This window comes from Nicotiana tabacum, chromosome 16 (genome assembly GCF_000715075.1).
Source record: "Nicotiana tabacum cultivar K326 chromosome 16, ASM71507v2, whole genome shotgun sequence".
NCBI lineage: Eukaryota > Viridiplantae > Streptophyta > Magnoliopsida > Solanales > Solanaceae > Nicotiana > Nicotiana tabacum.
In genome coordinates, this window is record NC_134095.1 from 118,313,113 (window position 1) to 118,333,058 (window position 19,946).

At 37.2% G+C, this 19,946-nt stretch overlaps 1 protein-coding gene across 1 annotated transcript; it reads right to left on the reverse strand.

Moving 5' to 3' along the window:
- Positions 1-625: 625 nt before the first annotated feature.
- Positions 626-3,880, reverse strand: LOC142170378 (uncharacterized). The gene is made up of 6 exons (XM_075232276.1): positions 3,664-3,880; positions 3,124-3,517; positions 2,613-2,824; positions 1,968-2,508; positions 1,289-1,541; positions 626-1,084 (listed from the first exon to the last, which is right to left on the reverse strand). The coding sequence occupies exons 1-6, from the start codon at positions 3,878-3,880 to the stop codon at positions 626-628; spliced, it is 2,076 nt and encodes a 691-aa protein (XP_075088377.1).
- Between the last annotated feature and the right edge of the window lie 16,066 nt (positions 3,881-19,946).

Genomic DNA, 19,946 nt, shown 5'->3' on the forward strand with positions numbered 1-19,946 from the left:
GCTGAGGTTCACCCTTGTGCCCAATCCCTTCTGAAAGGATTTGCAAAAGTTTGTTGTGAACTTAGCACTACAATCTGAGATAATGGACAAAGGAGTCCCATGCAATCGGACAAATTTCTTTGATATACAACTTGGCATAATCCTTGGTCGAGTCTGTAGTCTTCACTGGAAAGAAGTAAGCTGACTTGGTAAGTCGGTCTACAATCACCCAAATCGAATCATGCTTCCGAAACGAGCGAGGTAGACCTGTTATAAAGTCCATGTTTATCATCTCCCATTTCCAAATGGGAATTTCTATATTCTAAGTTAAACCGCCAGGTCTCTGGTGTTCGACTTTCACCTGCTGACAATTTGGACACTTAGCCACGAAGTCTGCTATATTTTTTTTCATATCGTTCCACCAATAAACCTCCGTAAGATCATGATACATCTTTGTGGAACCTGGGTGAATAGAATACCTGGAATTGTGGGCTTCTAACATAATCCGCTCTCTGAGCTCATCTACGTCTAGAATGCATAGTCTGCCTCTGTATCTCAAAATACCATCATCTCCCCCTTGTTCAAAAGCCATAGTCTTGTGTTTGTGAATTCCTAACTTCAGCTGCAATAAGTAGGGATCACTAAACTATTTTTCTTTTACTTCGGCTACTAAGGAGGATTCAACCCTGTTCTGGAGAACAACGCCACTATCTTCGGAGTCCAAAAGTTGAACTCCTAGATTTGATAAGCGGTGGACTTCCTTCATCATAGGTCGCTTGTCTGCCTTAACGTGAGCTAACCTTCCCATAGAACGCCTACTGAGAGCATCAGCTACAACATTTGCCTTCCCCGTATGATAGAGGATATCAACATCATAATCTTTAAGTAATTCGAGCCACCTTCTCTGACGTAGATTTAATTTTCTTTGCTTGAATATGTACTGGAGACTCTTGTGATCTATAAAAATGTCAACATATACCCCATACAAATAATGGCGCCAGATCTTAAGCGCAAACACCACAGCTGCTAATTCAAGATCATGAGTCGGATAATTCTTCTCGTGAGCCTTGAGTTGCCTCGACACGTAGGCTATGACTTTACCATGCTACAGTAATACACACCCAAGACCAACCCCTGAAGCATCACAATAAACAACGAACCCTTCGGTTCCTTCCGGTAGTGTCAGGACTGGAGCTGAAGTCAACCTCTTCTTTAACTCCTCAAAACTTTTCTCGCACGCGTCCGACCATTGAAACTTGACTTTCTTCCGAGTTAATCTAGTCAAAAGGGACGAGATAGAAGAAAATACCTCTACGAAATGCCTATAATATCTTGCTAGACCCAAGAAACTTCTTATATCGGATACAGAGGTGGGTCTAGGCCAATTCTTCACTACCTCTATTTTCTGAAAGTCCACCTTCACGCCTTCCCCTGAGATGACATAGCCCAAAAATGCTACTGATCTCAACCAGAATTCACACTTAGAAAATTTTGCATATAGCTTGTGATCCTGCAGTGTCTGCAACACAATTCTGAGATGTTCTGCATGGTCAGTCTCGCTACTGGAATAAATCAAGATGTCATCAATAAACACGATAACAAACAAATCAAGATAAGGCTTGAAGACCCTATTCATAAGGTCCATGAAAGTTGCTGGTGCATTCGTTAAACCAAATGACATTACCAAAAACTCGAAATGCCCATATCGAGTCCTAAAAGATATTTTTGGAATATCAACCTCCTTGACCTTCAACTGATGGTATCCCGATCTGAGGTCAATCTTGGAATAACACTGGGCACCCTGAAGTTGATCAAATAAATCATCTATTATGGGAAGAGGGTACTTGTTCTTGATGGTGACTTTATTCAACTGACGATAGTCAATGCACAGACGCAAAGACCCATCCTTCTTTCGGACAAACAAGACCGGTGCGCCCCAAGGTGAGACACTTGGCCTTATAAATCCCTTATCTAGAAGATCTTTCAACTAGACTTTTAATTCTTTCAAGTCTATTGGAGCCATTCTATAAGGTGGAATAGATATCGGCTTAGTGCCTGGAAGTAGATCAATTCCAAAGTTAATCTCTCTATCGGGAGGGACTCCAGGGAGATCTTCGGGAAACACTTCTGGAAACTCATTTACAATTGGTACCGATTGGAGAGTGGGGATCTCAGCATCTGTATCCTTAACTCGAACCAAGTGATAGATATATCCCTTGGAGATCTTCTTTCTGGCTTTAAGATAGGAAATAAACCTACCCCTAGGTGTTACTGCATCACCCTTCCATTCTAAGACTGGTTCACCGGGAAATTCAAAACTTACTATTTTGGTTCTACAACCCACTTTGGCATAACATGACTCTAACCAATCCATGCCCATGATCACATCGAAGTCTAACATCTCCAATTCTACTAAGTCTGCTACAGTAAGACGATGATGCACTTTGACTGGACATCCCATATAGATACACCTTGCTATAACTGATTCTCCAACTGGAGTGAACACTTCAAAGGGTTCACACAACTTTTCTGGTTTTATCCCAAATTCTTAGCAATATATGAGGTTACATAAGATAGGGTGGATCCCGAATCTATAAGAGCATAGACATCAAAAGTGAATATTGTTAGCATACCTGTGACAACATCTCCACGAGCCTCTGTATCCTGACGGTCTGCCAGTGCATACAAGCTGTTTCGACCACTGCCTACATTATTAGACTTTGCTGCACCGCGCCCTTGTTCGACCTGAGAGTTATGATGGGCTGCTGAATTAGTGGACTGAGCTACGTTGCCTCCATTGTTCTGCTTTGTCGATGGACAATCCCTCAAGAAGTGGCCCTGCTGACTGCACCCAAAGCAACTATTTGTGCCCAAATGACACAATCCTGGGTGCCTCTTACCACACGTGTTGCAAATAGGGTAACCAGGGACTCTGTAGCCCACACTAGCATGTTGTTCTGAAATTCTGGTTTTTCTTGTTAAACATTAACCTCTGAACCGGTGAACTAGCTGAAGATAGAGCAGGTCCTGATTTTAATTTCTTGAAAAACTGGCGATTGCCTCCTGCTTGAGATCCCCCATGATTGAAATTCCCCTGTAGACTTAGCTCTCTTGCTGAATTCCCTCTAATTCTCTCTCCGTAACCGCTCTTCTTCCTTCAACCTGTCTTCGTTCCCTTGAACAAAGTCAACCATCTTAGTGATGGTCATGTCATTATTCTGAGCAGCTATATTAGCATCAGCAATCAAATCATCTGAAAGCCCCAACACAAACCGCCTAACCCTGGCCCTCATATCACGTACCATTTCTGGAGCATACTTGGCCAGAGAGACAAACTTGAGGTAGTACTCATTCACACTCATATCATTTTGTCTGAGTCTCTCAAACTCCAAAGCCTTAGCTTCCAAGACTTTAATGGGCAGAAAGTGCTCAAGGAACGCATCTGCAAACTCCTTCTTAGTCGAAGGATCCGCATCCTCTTCTCGGGACTCTTCCCATATTTCATACAATGTGTTGGCAACATCCTTCAGCTGGTACGCTGCACTATTGCCTCAGTGTCTGTAGCATGCATCACTCGAAATATCTTCTGAACCTCATCAATAAAGTTTTGCGGATCCTTATCCTTTTTGGACCCTGTGAAGACAAGAGGTTTCATGTTGAGGAATTCCCTAGAACTGGAGCTACCCATCTCATGAACATCACTTGTTCCCTCCCTTTGAGCCTGAGTAGCAACAATCTGGGTGAGCAACTGGATAGCTCCCCTAACATCCATGTCTGAAGCACTGGGCACTGATCCTGGTGCAACCTCCTGCGCCGGAGTGTCCTCCTCCTGAGCAGCATTAGTTGTGGTCCCCTGGCTTGTAGCTGAGGCCCTCCTGGTGTACTTTCTTTTTGCAGGCATTTTTTTTGAAATATGCAATTCGCATGAGTTAAAAATATTCCTGAAAGCATAGCTCTAACTGCACAATCTAGAGTATAAAAGAAATGGAACAATCCTAGATGTCTTGGTGGTCAATTTTTTACATGTGTGTCGCACACACACACATAAAAGAGATCCCACTGGACACGACTTCATAGACTCCCTAGGAATCTTGAACCAGGCTCTGATACCAAGCTTTGTCACGCCCTGAACCATGGCCTGGGCGTAATACGACACTCGGTGCCTGACTGCATGTGACCGAGCGAACCAACTGTATGGCTGGATCAACATGTGGTATAACTGTACGCTAGAGGTAAATGTATGGCATGATAATCTATTAAAGAGTCTGACCGAAATATCATAGATGCGGAAAATACTGAAAAGGTCTGCAAGTATAAACAAGTAGCCGACAAGGCCAACACATAAAAGCCTGCTAATACCTGACTGACTGGGTTATAGTCTACGAAGCCTCTAAAGAATACTGAAAATGACTCGATTATATATGTGCACAAGTACAGCCTCGGGCCCAAGTATACGTATACATAACTACGGTCTTAGGGCCAAAGATGCATAAAGCATAAGCTGCGGCCTCAAGCCCAAATAGAGGTGTTCAACTTTCAAGAATATAAAAATTAGGAACTTAGAATCATACTGCAGTACATGATACTGAAATAATGAGCCATACTAGGTTACATGATACTGAAATAGTGAATAGGATTAGACTAAGATGTGTACTCATAATAAGTTGATTTGTCATAACTGAAACTCATATAATATCGAATGATTATGGAACTATGCCATCTAGAGAATAGAAGTTCTACTACTATTCAGGGAACTAAGGCATAGTTACATTCTGAGGAAACTGGTAATGGTCATAATGAATGGGACGTAGGCAGAATCATAGACATTCCCAAACGTAAAGAGTTAGCCTTACATACCTTAACTTCTTGCCCTTGAGCGTAATACAACGTTTGTCAACCCTCTCAATTTTAATCTACATCAATACATGTCAAAGGGATTCCATATTAGCTATGATGCTTATGTTTTGGTCACTTAAGCATCATATCAAATACTTGGTGAGAATAAAGCATTATAGTCCTTATTAATGGTGTCTCTACACCCCCACAACTCATTCTCTTGTTCCTAGTTAAATTCTAAAGTCTCAAACAATTATAATCAACATTATTCTTCATCACCCATAAGGTAAATAACACTATTAACCAATAATCAACTATCAACACCCCAACCCTATAATCGTTCATGCTTTTCTATCAAACCCAACAACTCATATCTCATGAACTAGGATTTATAATCATTAAACCAATGCTAGAATCAATTAGAGGGTGAAGACATTACCTTTTTGAGGTTTGAACCCTTTGAATTCGAGTTCTAGGCTTCCTTCTCTCAACAATGATGTCCCAATCGAATATCTAATGATATGGAGGGTTTAACATGTTAATAAGATGTTGGAAAATTGAAATTAAGTTAGAATCACCATTAGAACTTATCTTGGGTGGTGGAGGGACCCTTAAGGAGTTAGGTTTTTGAGAGCTTTACTTTCTAGAGCATGTTTTTATGTTTTGCGGCTGTGGAGGATGAAATAGGGCTAAAAAATGACTTTCCAAGTTGGTCACCGTGTCCCAGTTGGCGTGACCGCGGTCCCGACAGCGGTAAATCGCTGGGACACTGCCTCACCACCGCGGTCGCGGTAAAAACGCGGCAGGACTGCAGTGGTTGCACACCATTCTGTAAAACGGGCATAACGTTTTACACAGAGCCCCGTTTGGGCTCCACAATATTTCATTGGAAAGCTATTTCAATGACCTACAACTTTCGTACTTTGAGTGTTTCCCAATTATACAGTTTTACTAAACCCTGATGGAAGACAGCCATTCTGCAAACTTAGTCGATTTTGTCAAATCTTATGCACCTCACTTTCCATCTTGATTTTGAAACAACTATTTTCACCTATAATCATCCCGATGGGACTTCACATGTTCAAAATATATCCTTATTACTCCTTTAACTCATTCATACCTAAGCCGAATTTTACGGGGTGTTTACACAAGTGGAGCAAGGAGGAAGATTCAACCACAGGTTTTCCCTTTATTCTTTCTATTTTTTATTGTTGGTTATGAATTTTAGTATTGTGTTTTCACGTACTTTTGTGAGTAGCTAATTTTTTCGTCTAGAGTTTTGATTGAACTTTTATACGATAAATTCTTGTTATGTTTTAATATAATTGAGCCTTTGAATTTATCTACTTGTCTAACTACGTGCTTATTTCTGTTAATTGAATGTCCAACAATTAATTGTGCCTATTTTGTATTTCTTTGGAAATTGTACATATTTAAGTGGCTGTTGCTCTTAACGTATATGAGGAATTAATATGGCTAGTTTAAAGGTGGGTTTGGCAATAACAAAGCCTTAATATGGTCATAGTGAGCGGTAAGATAGTGTGAACTAACATAGTTCAATAGAATATGTCTAGTAAGTTATTGTAGTTGCTCAAGAGAGTATTACATGCGATAGCTGAAGTGCTCGCGATCTGTAGAGAATTAGGCGAAATTATAGGAGATGTTGTGGAATGGATATCGACAATTGGAGAAATCATAACCGTAGGCGTCCTTAATATTATCTCCAACACCATCCTCATTAGTTTATACATTTACTGTTTTCTAATATTTGTTAGTTAATAAGTTTAAAATATAAATCATATCTTTATAATCAGGAAATTATTTGAGCTTGTGTTTCTTAGAAATATCAAATAGTTATAGCTAAGCCTTAATTCTCTGTGAGATTCGACTATGAACTATAAGACTGGTTTATATTTGCAAATACCGCTTATACGTTTTAGGACTAGAGTTAGGTGTGATCAATAAACTAACTTGTTTTGGAATCCAATATGAGAAACGAAATTCTACTTTCACATAAGGCCACAAAGAACAAATATATCTTATTATTTGAAGTAAGTTTTCTTGCCAAATTCAAAACAACTTAAAATGGACGTACTGGACGACCTCTCTTCCCCAACACAAAAAATTGGGCCTAGTGGGCTAGTTCTTGGTTGGGCCAATATGAACACAGCATTTTCATCTTACCCGACAAGATCTTAAAGCAATTACAGTGGCCAGTTTCTTCTTCATCTTGGCAACTTTTTTTACCTAAGCTTTGTGATCATATTATATTGAGACTATAGTTTTAAGAGTTTCATTTCACTACCGATCAGTACAAGTTAAATCTTTATGGGAAACCTTCTGCTTTTTCATATTTTTTTTCCTTTAAAACTATAATTAGTCTTGATATGAGATCAAGATGCGCTATTTTTCTTCAAAAATGAAGTTGCCTCAACTAGACCTGCTAATACTAATTTGTGGTTGACTAGCATTTGTACAATGGTTCAACTTTATGTTAATCGATTCATTTTTTGTCAGAATTTGTTTTACTCATACCAATAATGAGCAGGTTAAATATAAACAATTTTTTCATCCCTATATATAACACCTTGATTGCTGTTTGGATGCAAATTGAGTGCATTGGAACAGGGCCGGTTGTCAAAAAGAAGTTTAAAGGTTCGGTTGGACAAAAGATAACACAAGAGCTTAGTGAAACTTCTTAATAATTTTAGTAGAGGTATGGAATGGATCAAACATCTAGCCTTTTTTTTTTCTTTCTGTTGCTATTATTTACAATTAAATCCAATTACCGACGGATTTTTCATGAGTAATGTATCCTTTTATCTTCATTCCTAGGTGGTTGGTTCATTTTCTGTGCTTAATAGGTCACTTTAGCGAGAAAGACTTGAAAATAAGATCAGCACAAAAATGTTTTGCAGTGACGTAACAAAATAACAGTGATCCTATGCATGTATGACAAAATATAGCCGGCCAGATGTCCTAATCCTATAAAGAATTAATGAGGATTACAGTAGGTTGGCAGTAAACATAAAGTTAGTCTTAGTGTGAAGAATTGTCGAAATGATGAGTGAAAATAGACTTGAATATAGAGCAGACAAATATCAATGATTCACATACCTAGCTTTAACATTTTTTGCTAATTGAAGCATATTGAGTTGATTGAGTTTATATATGGAGTAAATGGTTTTTGAATTTCAGATTATGTAAGAATTTATTTACGATTCTGCGACTAATTAGAAAGATTATAACTCGCTTGACTTGATTGATCAATATAACTAATCGACTTAAAATACAATGGGCTTAGAATAGGAATCATATGTAAGCATAAACACTAATTTATACTAGGATATTGAATATGATAATCTTATAGAAAATTGTTACAGAAAAATATTGCAGAAACGGAAGCCATTATCGTGAAGCGAAAGCGTTAATTGAAATTGATTTCTCGCCCCTTGCCCTAGCTTTACTCTAACGCCGACTTTAGTGATGGAAGAGAGAACAGAAAAAAATACGGTAACCCTAATGAGTGGGGAGAAGACGAATTTATAGAGGTTCTCACTTAATCTGGTACGTCCATCAAGTAACCGATCGGACAGATGAGATTTACTCATTAATTAAATATTAATTATGAGCCTTAAACTTATTGGGCCACACACGTAAGAAAACTTACATTCTCCCGTTTGGCCATATAATCACATAATATTAATATTTAATAATATAAACATTAATCGCGCATTAACAAATCTCTTCTATAATGTCCATCATAAATACCATAATACAATAAACTACTAAATGTGAGTTATGGCGGTTATATATAATTTGTCTACATACTCCCTTCCATATACTACACATTAGTAACTCATCGTACTAGGTCCATAAGCTACAAAATATTATGGTCCACAATAATGTCTCATTGAGATTTATCCTGTAATATCTCAAAACAATAATGTGTATACCATTATGAGAAACATGAAATCACAAATGTATATGAGAAACACATAAATGAGCTAGGAGTGTCAAAACATCATAAATACATCAATCATAAATACATCCAAGACCCATTTTATGTACATGTTCTTTAAATATCTTCAGCTCTAAATTTTTCGTTAAGGGATATGCAATCATGAGATTAGTTCTAATATGCAAGTGACACTCTTTGTTTTTGAACTTCCTCCTTGACTATAAAGTACTTTAATTCCATATGTTTGGAACCTTTGGAGTACTTATCGTTCTTGGAGAAGAATACTAATACAGAATTATCTAAATTTTCAGCGGCTTGGTAATGGTGTTGACAACCCCAAGTCCTGAAATAAAGTCACGTAGCCATAATTCATGAATAATGGCTTCAAAATAGTCAGGATGTTGTGCATTTTTCCAGAAATTTAATTTTCCATGATGTTGCTCCTTCAGCTAATTGGAATAAATAACCAAACGTAGACTTTCTAGTGTGAATACATCCAGTGAAATCTTAATCTGATTATTCAACAACTTCCAAATGGTTGGATCTCCTATACATGAGCATGTAATCCTTCGCTCCTTTCAGGTGCCTCAAAACTTTCTTTGCAGCTTTCCAGTGATCAATTCCTGTGTTACTCTGATATCTTCCCAGCATTCCTACCGTAACATTAATATCCGGTCTTGTGCAAGTCTGAGCATACATCAGACTACCAACAATAAAAGAGTAAGGAATTGATTCTATTTTTTTTCGTTCTATATCATTCTTAGGGCATTGCATGAGATTAAATTTGTCCCCTTTTTGAATTGAAACAATTCCTGCGGAATAATTGTTCATGTTAAATCTCTCTATAACTCTTTCGATATAGCCTTTCTTAGACAATCCCAATAATCCTTGTGATCTATCACGGAATATTTCTTTTCCTATCACATAGGATGCCTCACCCATATCTTTCATTTCAAATTCTTAGAGAGAAAATCTTTAGTTTCACGCAATATGCCTAAATCATTAACAGCAAGTAGAATATCGTCTTCATATAGGACTTAAAATATAAACTTGCTCCCATTGATCTTTTGTTATATACACCAATCAACGTTATTTTCCGTAAATCTAAAAGATGTTATGGTAGTATTAAACTTTACATACCATTGTCGTGAGGCTTGTTTAATTCCATATATTGAGTTCTTCTGTTTGCACACCATTTGACCTTTTCCTTTAGTTTCGAAACCCTCTGGTTAGTTTATATAAACTTCCTCCATGAGATCTCCATTAAGAAGGGCAATTTTCACATCCATTTGGTATAACTCTAAATGATAATGAGCCACCAAAGCCATAATAATTCTTAACGAGTCTTTCTTTGAGACTAGTGAAAAAGTCTCTTTATAATCAATGCCTCCTTTCTGACTATAACCCTTGGCAAACAAGTCTGGCTTTATATAGTTCAATATTGCCATTTGAATTACGTTTGGTCTTAAAGACCCATCTACACCCGATTCTTTTAGAACTTTCTAGCAATTTAACGAGATCCCAGACTTTATTGTATTCCATGGATTTTCACTCTTCTTTCATGGCATCAATTCATTTGTCAAACTCATTACTTTCTATGGCTTGTGAAAATGAAACCGGATCCTTATTAAGACAATTGTCAAAATCTGACTCTTGCAAATAAACCATGTAATCATCCGAAATAGCCGATTTTCTAACTCTTTGAGATTTTCTTAATGACATTTCTTGTGGTTCATTTGTGTTAAATATTTGTGAGTTAGTTTCTTCATGAAGTATTTCATCCAAATATTGCTTGATGTTGTCAAAGTGTTCTTCAACAACTGGAGCAATATTTGGTATTTGTGTGGAAGTAGGCACATTTGTGGGTAATAGAATATTGACCCTCACCTATTTTATTTCTACACTTTTCTTTTCAACACTCCCACTAACTTCACCATTCTCAATGAATCTTCCATTACCGGTTTCAATAATTCTCGAACTATTGTTTGGACAGTAAAACACATACCCTTTAGATTTCTCTGGGTAACCAATAAAGTAACCACTTACTGTTCGAGAATCTAATTTCTTTTCTTGTGGATTATAAACTCTAGGTTTTGCTGGGCAAACCCAAACATGCAGGTTCCTTAAACTAGGTTTCCTTCCTGTCCACAATTCAAAAGGGGTCTTTGAAACTGCCTTACTAGGAACCCTGTATAATAAATATACAACAATTTTAAGAGCATACATCCATAATGATTTGGGTAATGAGGAATTACTCATCATGCTCCTAACCATATCCATAAGTGTTCAATTACGCCTTTCTGCAACACCTTTTTGTTGAGGTGTTCCTGGCATAGTATATTGTGCACATATGCCACGTTCCTCAAGAAAATTTGCAAATGGACCTGGACATTGTCCTGATTCATTATATTTTCCATAATATTCACCACCTCTATCTGACCTAATGATTTTCACCTTTTTATTGCCTTTCAACCTCATTAACAAACACTTTAAGAGCATCTGTTGCTTGAGATTTTTCTTTCAGCAAATAGATGTATCCATAACATGAAAAGTCATCGATAAAAGTGATAAAATATTTTTTTCCACCAAAAGATGAAACATCAAAGGGTCCACAAATATCGGTGTGTATAATTTCAAGAAGTTGGGTGCTTCTTGTGGCACCTTTCTTACTATGCTTGGTTTGCTTTCCCTTAATGCAATCCAAACATATAGTAAGATCAGTAAAATTCAGATTCGGAAAAATCTCATTCTTTACTAATCTTTCTAACATTTCTTTGGATATATGACCCAAACGTCTATGCCACAAGTAAGCAGAACTTTCATCTAGTGAACTACGTTTAATTCCAACATTATGTTGAACAATAAGAAGGGATTCAGAAAAACCAATATCGAGTTTTAATTTATATAAACCATCACTAAGAAAACCAGAACCATAAAAAATAGCATTCTTATATAAATTGAAACATCCATTTCCAAACCTTAAATCAAATCTAGAAACATTAAGTCTTGAAAGAGAAATCAAATTCCTAGAAACTAAAGGTACATAAAAAGTCTGTAATAGATCAAGGTGACGTCCAGTCTCCATGATCAAACGATAAGTCTCTATGCCTTCTATTGGAGCCTTTATATGATTTCCCATGAACAAAAAATCCTTATTTGGATTTATAGTTTGGATCCTAAGGAATCCCTTTCTTTTCAAACCAAACTTTACGTTTCAGGAAATATTTATGATAGTGTCCTTCCTTGTTACAAAAATGACACGTATCTACCTTATGTTCCTTGTTAGCATCATGTGGAGCTTTAGCAGGTGCTTTCTTCTTCTTGAACTTCTTGGCCTTCACTTTAAGTCCTTTACCAGCTTTTTGACCCATGAGGTTAATTGAATGACTCCCTTATATCTTATGTCTTGACTCCTCCTAAGTAAGTATACTGGACAATTCACTAACATTCCACTTATCCTTAATAGTGTTATAGTTAATTTGAAAAGTTCCATACTTAGGAGGCAACGAGTTCAGAATAAACTAAACCAAGAAGGAATCATCCACTTTTAGCTCCAATGTCTGAAGTCTTGCTCCAATGTTAGTCATCTCGATGATATGGTTTTGCATACTACGCGACCCATCAAACTTCATGGTCGTGAGTTCAGCCATTAGTCTACCAGCGAAAGACTTATCCGCATAATTAAAACGTTCTTCCACAAACTACAGGTATTCCCTGGCACTTTCTGTTTATGGAATAGTACTCTTAATGTTATTGGCAATATTCATTTCCATAAACAAAAGGCTTAGCTGTTAGAGCATTCCCATGCTTTATGGAAAGACTTCTCATCTGCACTGCTCGAATCAGTAATGGTAGTAGGCTTATCATTCAGTAGAGCCAAGTCAAGATCCATCACACCTAAGTGGAACTAGATTTGTTCACGCCATGCAGAGAAGTTCAATCCGTTGAACACAGTAACAGACGAAGCATGCGAATGAAGAAGAATAGTTGCAAAATAGATAATACATGCTCACAAATCAATATAAACTCAACAAAACAGTTAAAGCATAACGCAATTCTCCTTTGGGTAAATACTACGACATACTATCATAATTTAAATGCCATTTTGTCTTTAATAGGTAATTAAATATTTTTAACCAAATATATATATATGCCATCTTTGGACAAACAATATATATTTGACTAAAGAATATTAATTTTACCTCATCATATTCACTATTCATAGAATAATTGATTCACCTTTGGATAAATCCTTAAGTTCTAGCAATAGTGAAAATAATTTATCCACTAATTTTTAATTATTGGCAATTCATTAATTTTATGGATAAATTATAATTTTATGCATGCGTAATTTCTTAAACATACTAGTTTGGCCACTTTGGCGGCTAACAAACTATTTGAACAAAAATGCACACATAAAATAAATATCATAAGATTTTATGCATGTAAATACTTTAAACAATTTAGTTTGATCGCTTTTATGACTAACAAACTATATGAACATTAGTATATGCATAAAATATAGGCAGAATATATAACTGGGCCCTTAAACTTGGCCTTTTTTGTCACTTGGACACATAAACATAGAGTTGTTCCTATTAGGCCCTTCAACTAAACCACATCTGTGCCAATTAGGTACTTTGTAGTGACATGATTGAGTGCATGAGGAAGGGCGCGTGAACATGAGAAAAAGGTTGTTGATTATTATTATATTCTAATATATTATTCCAATTAAAGCTAACTTTTACCCTACATTCTATTTATCTTCTTCCTCCCGTGAACCCATCATTTTTCTTCTTAATTTTGATTTTTAAAAGAAAGTTTAGTGTACGTGGATTTGACTATTCTCACTTGGCATGCTTGTATTCTTATTTGGCATGCTTGTTCTCTTTACACGACACTTGTAAGCTACACCAACTTAGACGAGGAATAGAGAGAATATCGTGATATTTCAGTAAAATCGAAACAAGAAGAAATGAGATGAAGTTGAACGGAGGAAATTTTCAGTGAGCTTTTTAGGGCACTAAGTCACCAGAGCTGATGGTCAGGTTTTTCATTTTCTGAAAATGAGTTTCAATTTATTTTGGGGGTTAATTCGATAAGGTGGAATATTTTAAGGTGTTAGAGGCAACTGTAAAACACACGTTTACTTTTTATAATAGTTTTTCTTAGATGGTCTACAAAGTGTCTAATTGGCACAAATGTGGTTTAGTTGAAGGGCCTGATAGGAACAACTCTATGTTTAAGTGTCCAAGTGACAAAAAAGGCCAAGTTTAAGGGTCTAGTTATGTATTCTGCCTAAAATATAATTATCATGTATGTATGTCATGACCCCGGTTCGCCCTCCGTGAACCATCGTGACAACACCTAGTTCCTACGACTAGGTAAGCCTAAATTGCGGAAGATAAACCAATATGCGGAAGTAAAATAATTTAAAACAGAATTAGAGTAATAAGACAGTGTTTAAAGATGCCGCTCGACATACACAATATTTAACTCTCAGAAACCAATACATATCTCCAAGACCCGGAAACCTATGAATCACAAGCTAAGGATAATACACAATGCTCTAACTCCAGAATAGTCTAAATAAGTAAATACAGAAGGGATGCAACTACAAGAGAGAATAGAGAGAGACTCCTCGGTCAGCGGACGCGGCAGATATACCTCAAAGTCTCTGAAGGGTCGCCCCGCCTCAAGGATGGTAAGTCTGAGTAAAGGTACCTGGATCTGCACATGAAAAACATGCGCAGAAAGGGCATGAGTACACCACAGCGGTACTCAGTAAGTGCCAAGCCTAACCTCGGTCGGGTAGTGACGAGGAAGGTTAGGGCCTTACTGAGGTTAAATAAAATATAAGGTTAAACGGTGTAGAACTCTAAAACTACGCTTTCGATCAAAAAGTCTATCAAACCTCGTCCAAATGATCTGAATTTTGCACAGACATCACATTCAACACTATAGAGCTACTCTAACTTCCGGAATTCCATTCCGACCCTCGGATCAAAATCTCACTATTGAACCGGAAACTTCAAAAATTCAACTTTTGGCATTTCAAGCCTAAATTAGCTACGGACTTCCAAAACACATTTCGAACACGCCCCTAAGCCCGAAATCACCCAACGGAGCTAACGGAACCATCAGATTTCCATTCTGAGGCCGTCTTCACACTGTTCCGATTGTTGTCAACTTTCCAACACTTAAGCTCCCATTTAGGGAATAAGTGTCCCAAAACTCTCCGAAACTCAAAACCGAACATCCCGGCAAATCAAAATAGCAGAAATAAACTCGGGAAAAGCGGTTAATGGGGGATCGGGGCGTAAATTCTTAAGACGACCGGCCGGGTCGTCACAATGTATATATTTTAAATATTCTAGTTTGATTACTTTGGTGACTAACAAACTATATAAATATTAATCATATACATAAAATAAATAACAACATAATGGCTTCAAAATATATAGGACAAGATACAAATAAAAAAAATTGCCATGTCATTCATTGTCACGACCCAAAATCAACCAATTGTGATGACACCTAACCCAACTCGCTAGGTAAGCCAATTAACAATTATCCAATTCTATTTAACTTAATAAAATATTTAAACAATAGAATTATCTAAATCTTCTGCATTTCCCAAGGACTGGTAGTACAGATCATGAGCTTCTAAGAAAAGTGTTTACAAAGCTGTTATGAAGAAAATACATCTTCTATTTGAAAAGTACATAAACAGAATTTTGTATCTAAGGCTACTGTGAACAAGAGGCAGCCATAGCAGGAACACAAGTACGCTTTCAAATCCATCAACCATCAATCGTAGCAACATCAACATCCGAGATCTACACGCAATGTGCAGGAAGTGTAGTATGAGTATAACCGATCCCATGTACTAAAAAAGTAATAAACCTAGCCTCAGGTTGAAAGCAATGACGAGTTGGAACATAGGTCGGGTCCAACACCAACATCAAATAATAGTTCATAATAATGTAAAGCATATAAATAAGGAAGTAAATCAGAGATAAAGTTTTCAGCTTTTTCATAGTTTTCTCAAAATATTCACGCCTTTCAAGAATATCAATAAAAACATTCTTTACCGAAAGCGTCGTGAAATATGAGTTAATTTTAAAAACTGTATTTTCTTTTCCAAAACTCCTTTTCACAATGATTAAGATGTTTTATTTTTTTTCCAGATATCAAGTGTGAGATACCTCTCTATGACACATATCAGTGTGTGTAAAATGTCATAAACGACGTGATACTGTACAACATGAGGAAAAAGTATTTCTATGCCAATGCCATGTATCTCAGAGATGAATCATGTACTCACACTCTCAGAGTACTCAACCTCACTATATCACACTTTCCACTCATCATACTCAACCGCTCGGTACTGTATATGGCCTATATGGCCCAGGGAATGTCGTGCCCCAACCTCGGGAGACGCGACCGACGCTCAATCGAGTAAACCCCAACTGAGCAAGCCTTATTCATACATTTCTACCCAACTCACTACGGTTAAAAGAACCATGATTTCTTTTATTTAGACAATAGCAAAATCGAACATTCACAATATTAGTCCATTTTCATGTCACAAACCAAAAATCATGGTTATGTTTCAAGATTTTATACGGTTTAAGTTTAGAAGACCTAGAGTACAAAGTTACAACATAGTTTATTGACCCATCCAACACCCTTACCTTACTCATACAAACGTCTACGGAGCCTCTAGGATACAAAAGATAATAATGACAATGTCGGCAATAAGGCCCCGGCTATACCTCAAAGTAGATATCTATAACAAAAGATGTACGACATAACCCCTTGAAGGAGAAAGGGGCTCACCAAGACTTGAGAGGAGGAAGCTCCACTACGCGCGATCGGCACTATCCGCTATGGAGCCACTTACATTCATTTAAAAATGTAGTGCCCCCGCCAAAAAGGACGTTAGTACCATGGAATAATACTAGTATGTATAACTAAACACCATCTAGTTAGAAAGAACAACCATACAAGGGTAAAAGAAATCATAAGGACAACAAAGCTTCAAATAAGCATGACATCAACAATATAAGAGATTCACATATTTTTCACATAATTTCTGAAATTTTTGGTTGGGGCATTCCTTATCGTTGCATCATCATCCACATTACCACCGCTTTCTTGAGTAGAGTCCGATCACGGCCTAATCGGTTAAGCCGTCTTACCAAGACGTTACACTTATTTCATTCTCACTTTTCAGTTTCAATTATACCACCATGTGTATATAACATGGCATCCGATCACGGCCGATCGGCTAAGCCGTCATACCAAGACGTTACCCTTTTTCCGTTAATCATCTCACTTCAATCTTTGGATTCACATGAATTAGTTTTTCGGCACTTGGGGCCACAATTACCACATTCCATAACTCACATTTCGCATTATTCCCATTTTCAAAATTTACCTTGCCATTTAGGATCATAGGCACATAAAAAGCAATTTAAGTTATAAACATAGAGAGGAATTCATCTAGTTCAGCATATTAATCATAATGTAACCTTGACTTGACATTTAGGCATTTAGCACATAGCTCATGTTTTTTCACACATCCTCAATTTACAAAGAATAACACTCTAAACACATGGAGAAACACCTTCCACATACATTTTCACAATATCAATTTATTTAACATAAGAGTACCACATCAATCGAATTCCGGGCTTACAACATTTGCACGGGCACCATGGATGCTCAATTTCTAAAAGGAGGGGTTTTTAGCCATACATACCTTGTTTAAGCTTTCCTTAAGTAACTATGACGTTTCGAAAATTCTAGCAATCCCAATCTACTTTGAGACATAACAAAATTGAACACAAATTAAGAATATATTCATGGTTTCAGCTCATTTGAGCATTTTATCAAATACTAGTTGAGCATCTTGATTTCAAATCATTTTTACAAGATTTTCTTCATTCCTCAACCCAATCTTTACTTATTTATGTTCAACAATCTTCCCATAAACTTAATTTGTACATGCATGTATACATAATACTATTACACCCAAGAATCATACCTCAATAAGCCATCTCACAATTCTACAATACCAACACAACCTAGGTTAGGCACCTATGACTTCCAATCACCATCCCATGAGTTCTAACGTATATATCATACATAAATAATCACTATAGAGTAATTAGAGATGATAGACATACCTCTTGTAGTAAGAATCTTGAGAATCCCCACTTGTAGTGTTCTTGATCAATTTAGGGATTTGAATGGGAATCTATGGATTTTCAAGATCATCCTTATTAATATAAGTGTTTATGAGTAGTAATCAACTCAAAATACTCCAAAAACATTACCTTGGATCATAGGAGGGAAGTATGGGACGGATTCCCCTTGATAGAGCAAGCCCTAGCTCAAAACAATGACTTAGAGACTCTCCATACTCGGTCTTGGGGTATTTATAGGGCTTCTAGGCGCGCGACCGCGGTCAAAACGCGCCCGGGATGCGGTGGCCGCGCTCGTACCGTGCTCGGGCCGCGCTCGTACCGTGCTCGGGCCGCGCTCGTACCGTGCTCGGGCCGCGCTTGGGAGGCAGAATTCTCAATTTTCCCGCGGACGCGCATCTGACACTGGTCCGGTAAAATGGTCATAATTTTTTGTATACACCTCCAAATGACGAACGGTTTTATGCATTGGAAACTAGACTCGAAGAACTTTAATTTGATAGGTTGTGAATCACACAATACCTTATATAAATGTAGATATGCTTGTCCAAAGTGAAGTCTTGTGCGTACTCATTTATAACTTTAGTCTATTATGAAATTTTCCAACTTGGCTTAGACTTAGGCCTCTCCTTAGACCCCAAATCACTTATAATATGACTTATACGCTTATTAACATATCCAATTGATATCCATTATATCATGAATACTCATTTGCACACAAAATAAAATAATTAGCCTACCTTGGCACCACGAAATCTTAAATTACTTAACAAAATTTTTTGAGGATTTACAAGGAAGATCCATCCCAGAATATATATACATCACTGACCATCAGTCCCGAAATACCGAGGAAGGCCAATCCGTCCCCATAGAGAAGATCCATCTCCAGGTGTATAAATGCTTTGGACAAGATCCATATCCAGGGAAGATCCATCCCTCAAATAATCAACCACGCCCACTGTGGGTATGCAGACTCCGGAGGGGATCCTACGGCCCAAACACTATAATAAGCCAATCATGGCATACATCAATCAGGCCCTGGGCCTTACGCAATAATCAATAAAACATGCTGCGACATACAACCCGATCCCATATGAAATATCAATAAATTCAATGAGATGACAGCAAGAAACGACCACTATGGGTCTTAACAATATCAGCATAAGACCTAAAAGTGATATCTAGCATGATGTACAACTCATTTATTTTATCACATGGTGAAAACACATATATCAATAAAATAGGGCCACTATTTAGTGCACTCGAAACAACAGAGTCACAATTCAAATACATCAAGCAATATGGCGTTTTATACCCTCAGCACTAAGTTTAGAAGAATTTCTTATCTTAAACAAGCCGATTCCGACACCGAGCAAGCCAAGCGATGCTCCAAGAATCCCATCATGCGCATTCCGACCTCCTAACAACTCAAAACTAATCAAAAACAACTCAAATACATCAAGCAATGCTAAAGGAACCAATTTCAATCGAAAAAGGTCGAATCTTTAATCAAAACCCCAAAATCGGCCAAAAAACTCAACCCGGGCCCGCACCTCAGAACCCGACAAAACACATAAAATCCATCAACACATTCAATTACGAGTTCAATCATACTAGTTTCACTTAAATCCGACTCCTAATCTGTGTTCAAAACTCAAAATTCATATTATGAAACTTTAGGCCAAAATCCCCAATTTCTTCTTTAAAATTCATCAACCAATAGCTAAAATCAAAGATAGATTCATGAAATATAACCAAAACCGAGTAGAGAATACTTAACCCAATTCATATGCTGAAACTCGCCTAAACAATTGCCCAATTCCAAGCTCCCCAACTCAAAATATGTTAAATGCACAAAACCCTCGTTTTAACACTGTTCTACCTCATTTCTTGTGCTAAAAGATCTCGAAACTCACTTTTGATATATCTAATGGATTTCTTGTGAAATTCTGATCAAG

Coding starts and splice junctions, on each gene's coding strand:
- LOC142170378 (XM_075232276.1), bottom strand. CDS start 3,880: ATGCCTGCAAAAAGAAAGTACACCAGGAGGGCCTCAGCTACAAGCCAG. Junction 3,518..3,663: donor AAGTGATGTTCATGAGATGG/GTAGCTCCAGTT, acceptor GCAATAGTGCAG/CGTACCAGCTGAAGGATGTT. Junction 2,509..2,612: donor TCGTGGAGATGTTGTCACAG/GTATGCTAACAA, acceptor GGATAAAACCAG/AAAAGTTGTGTGAACCCTTT.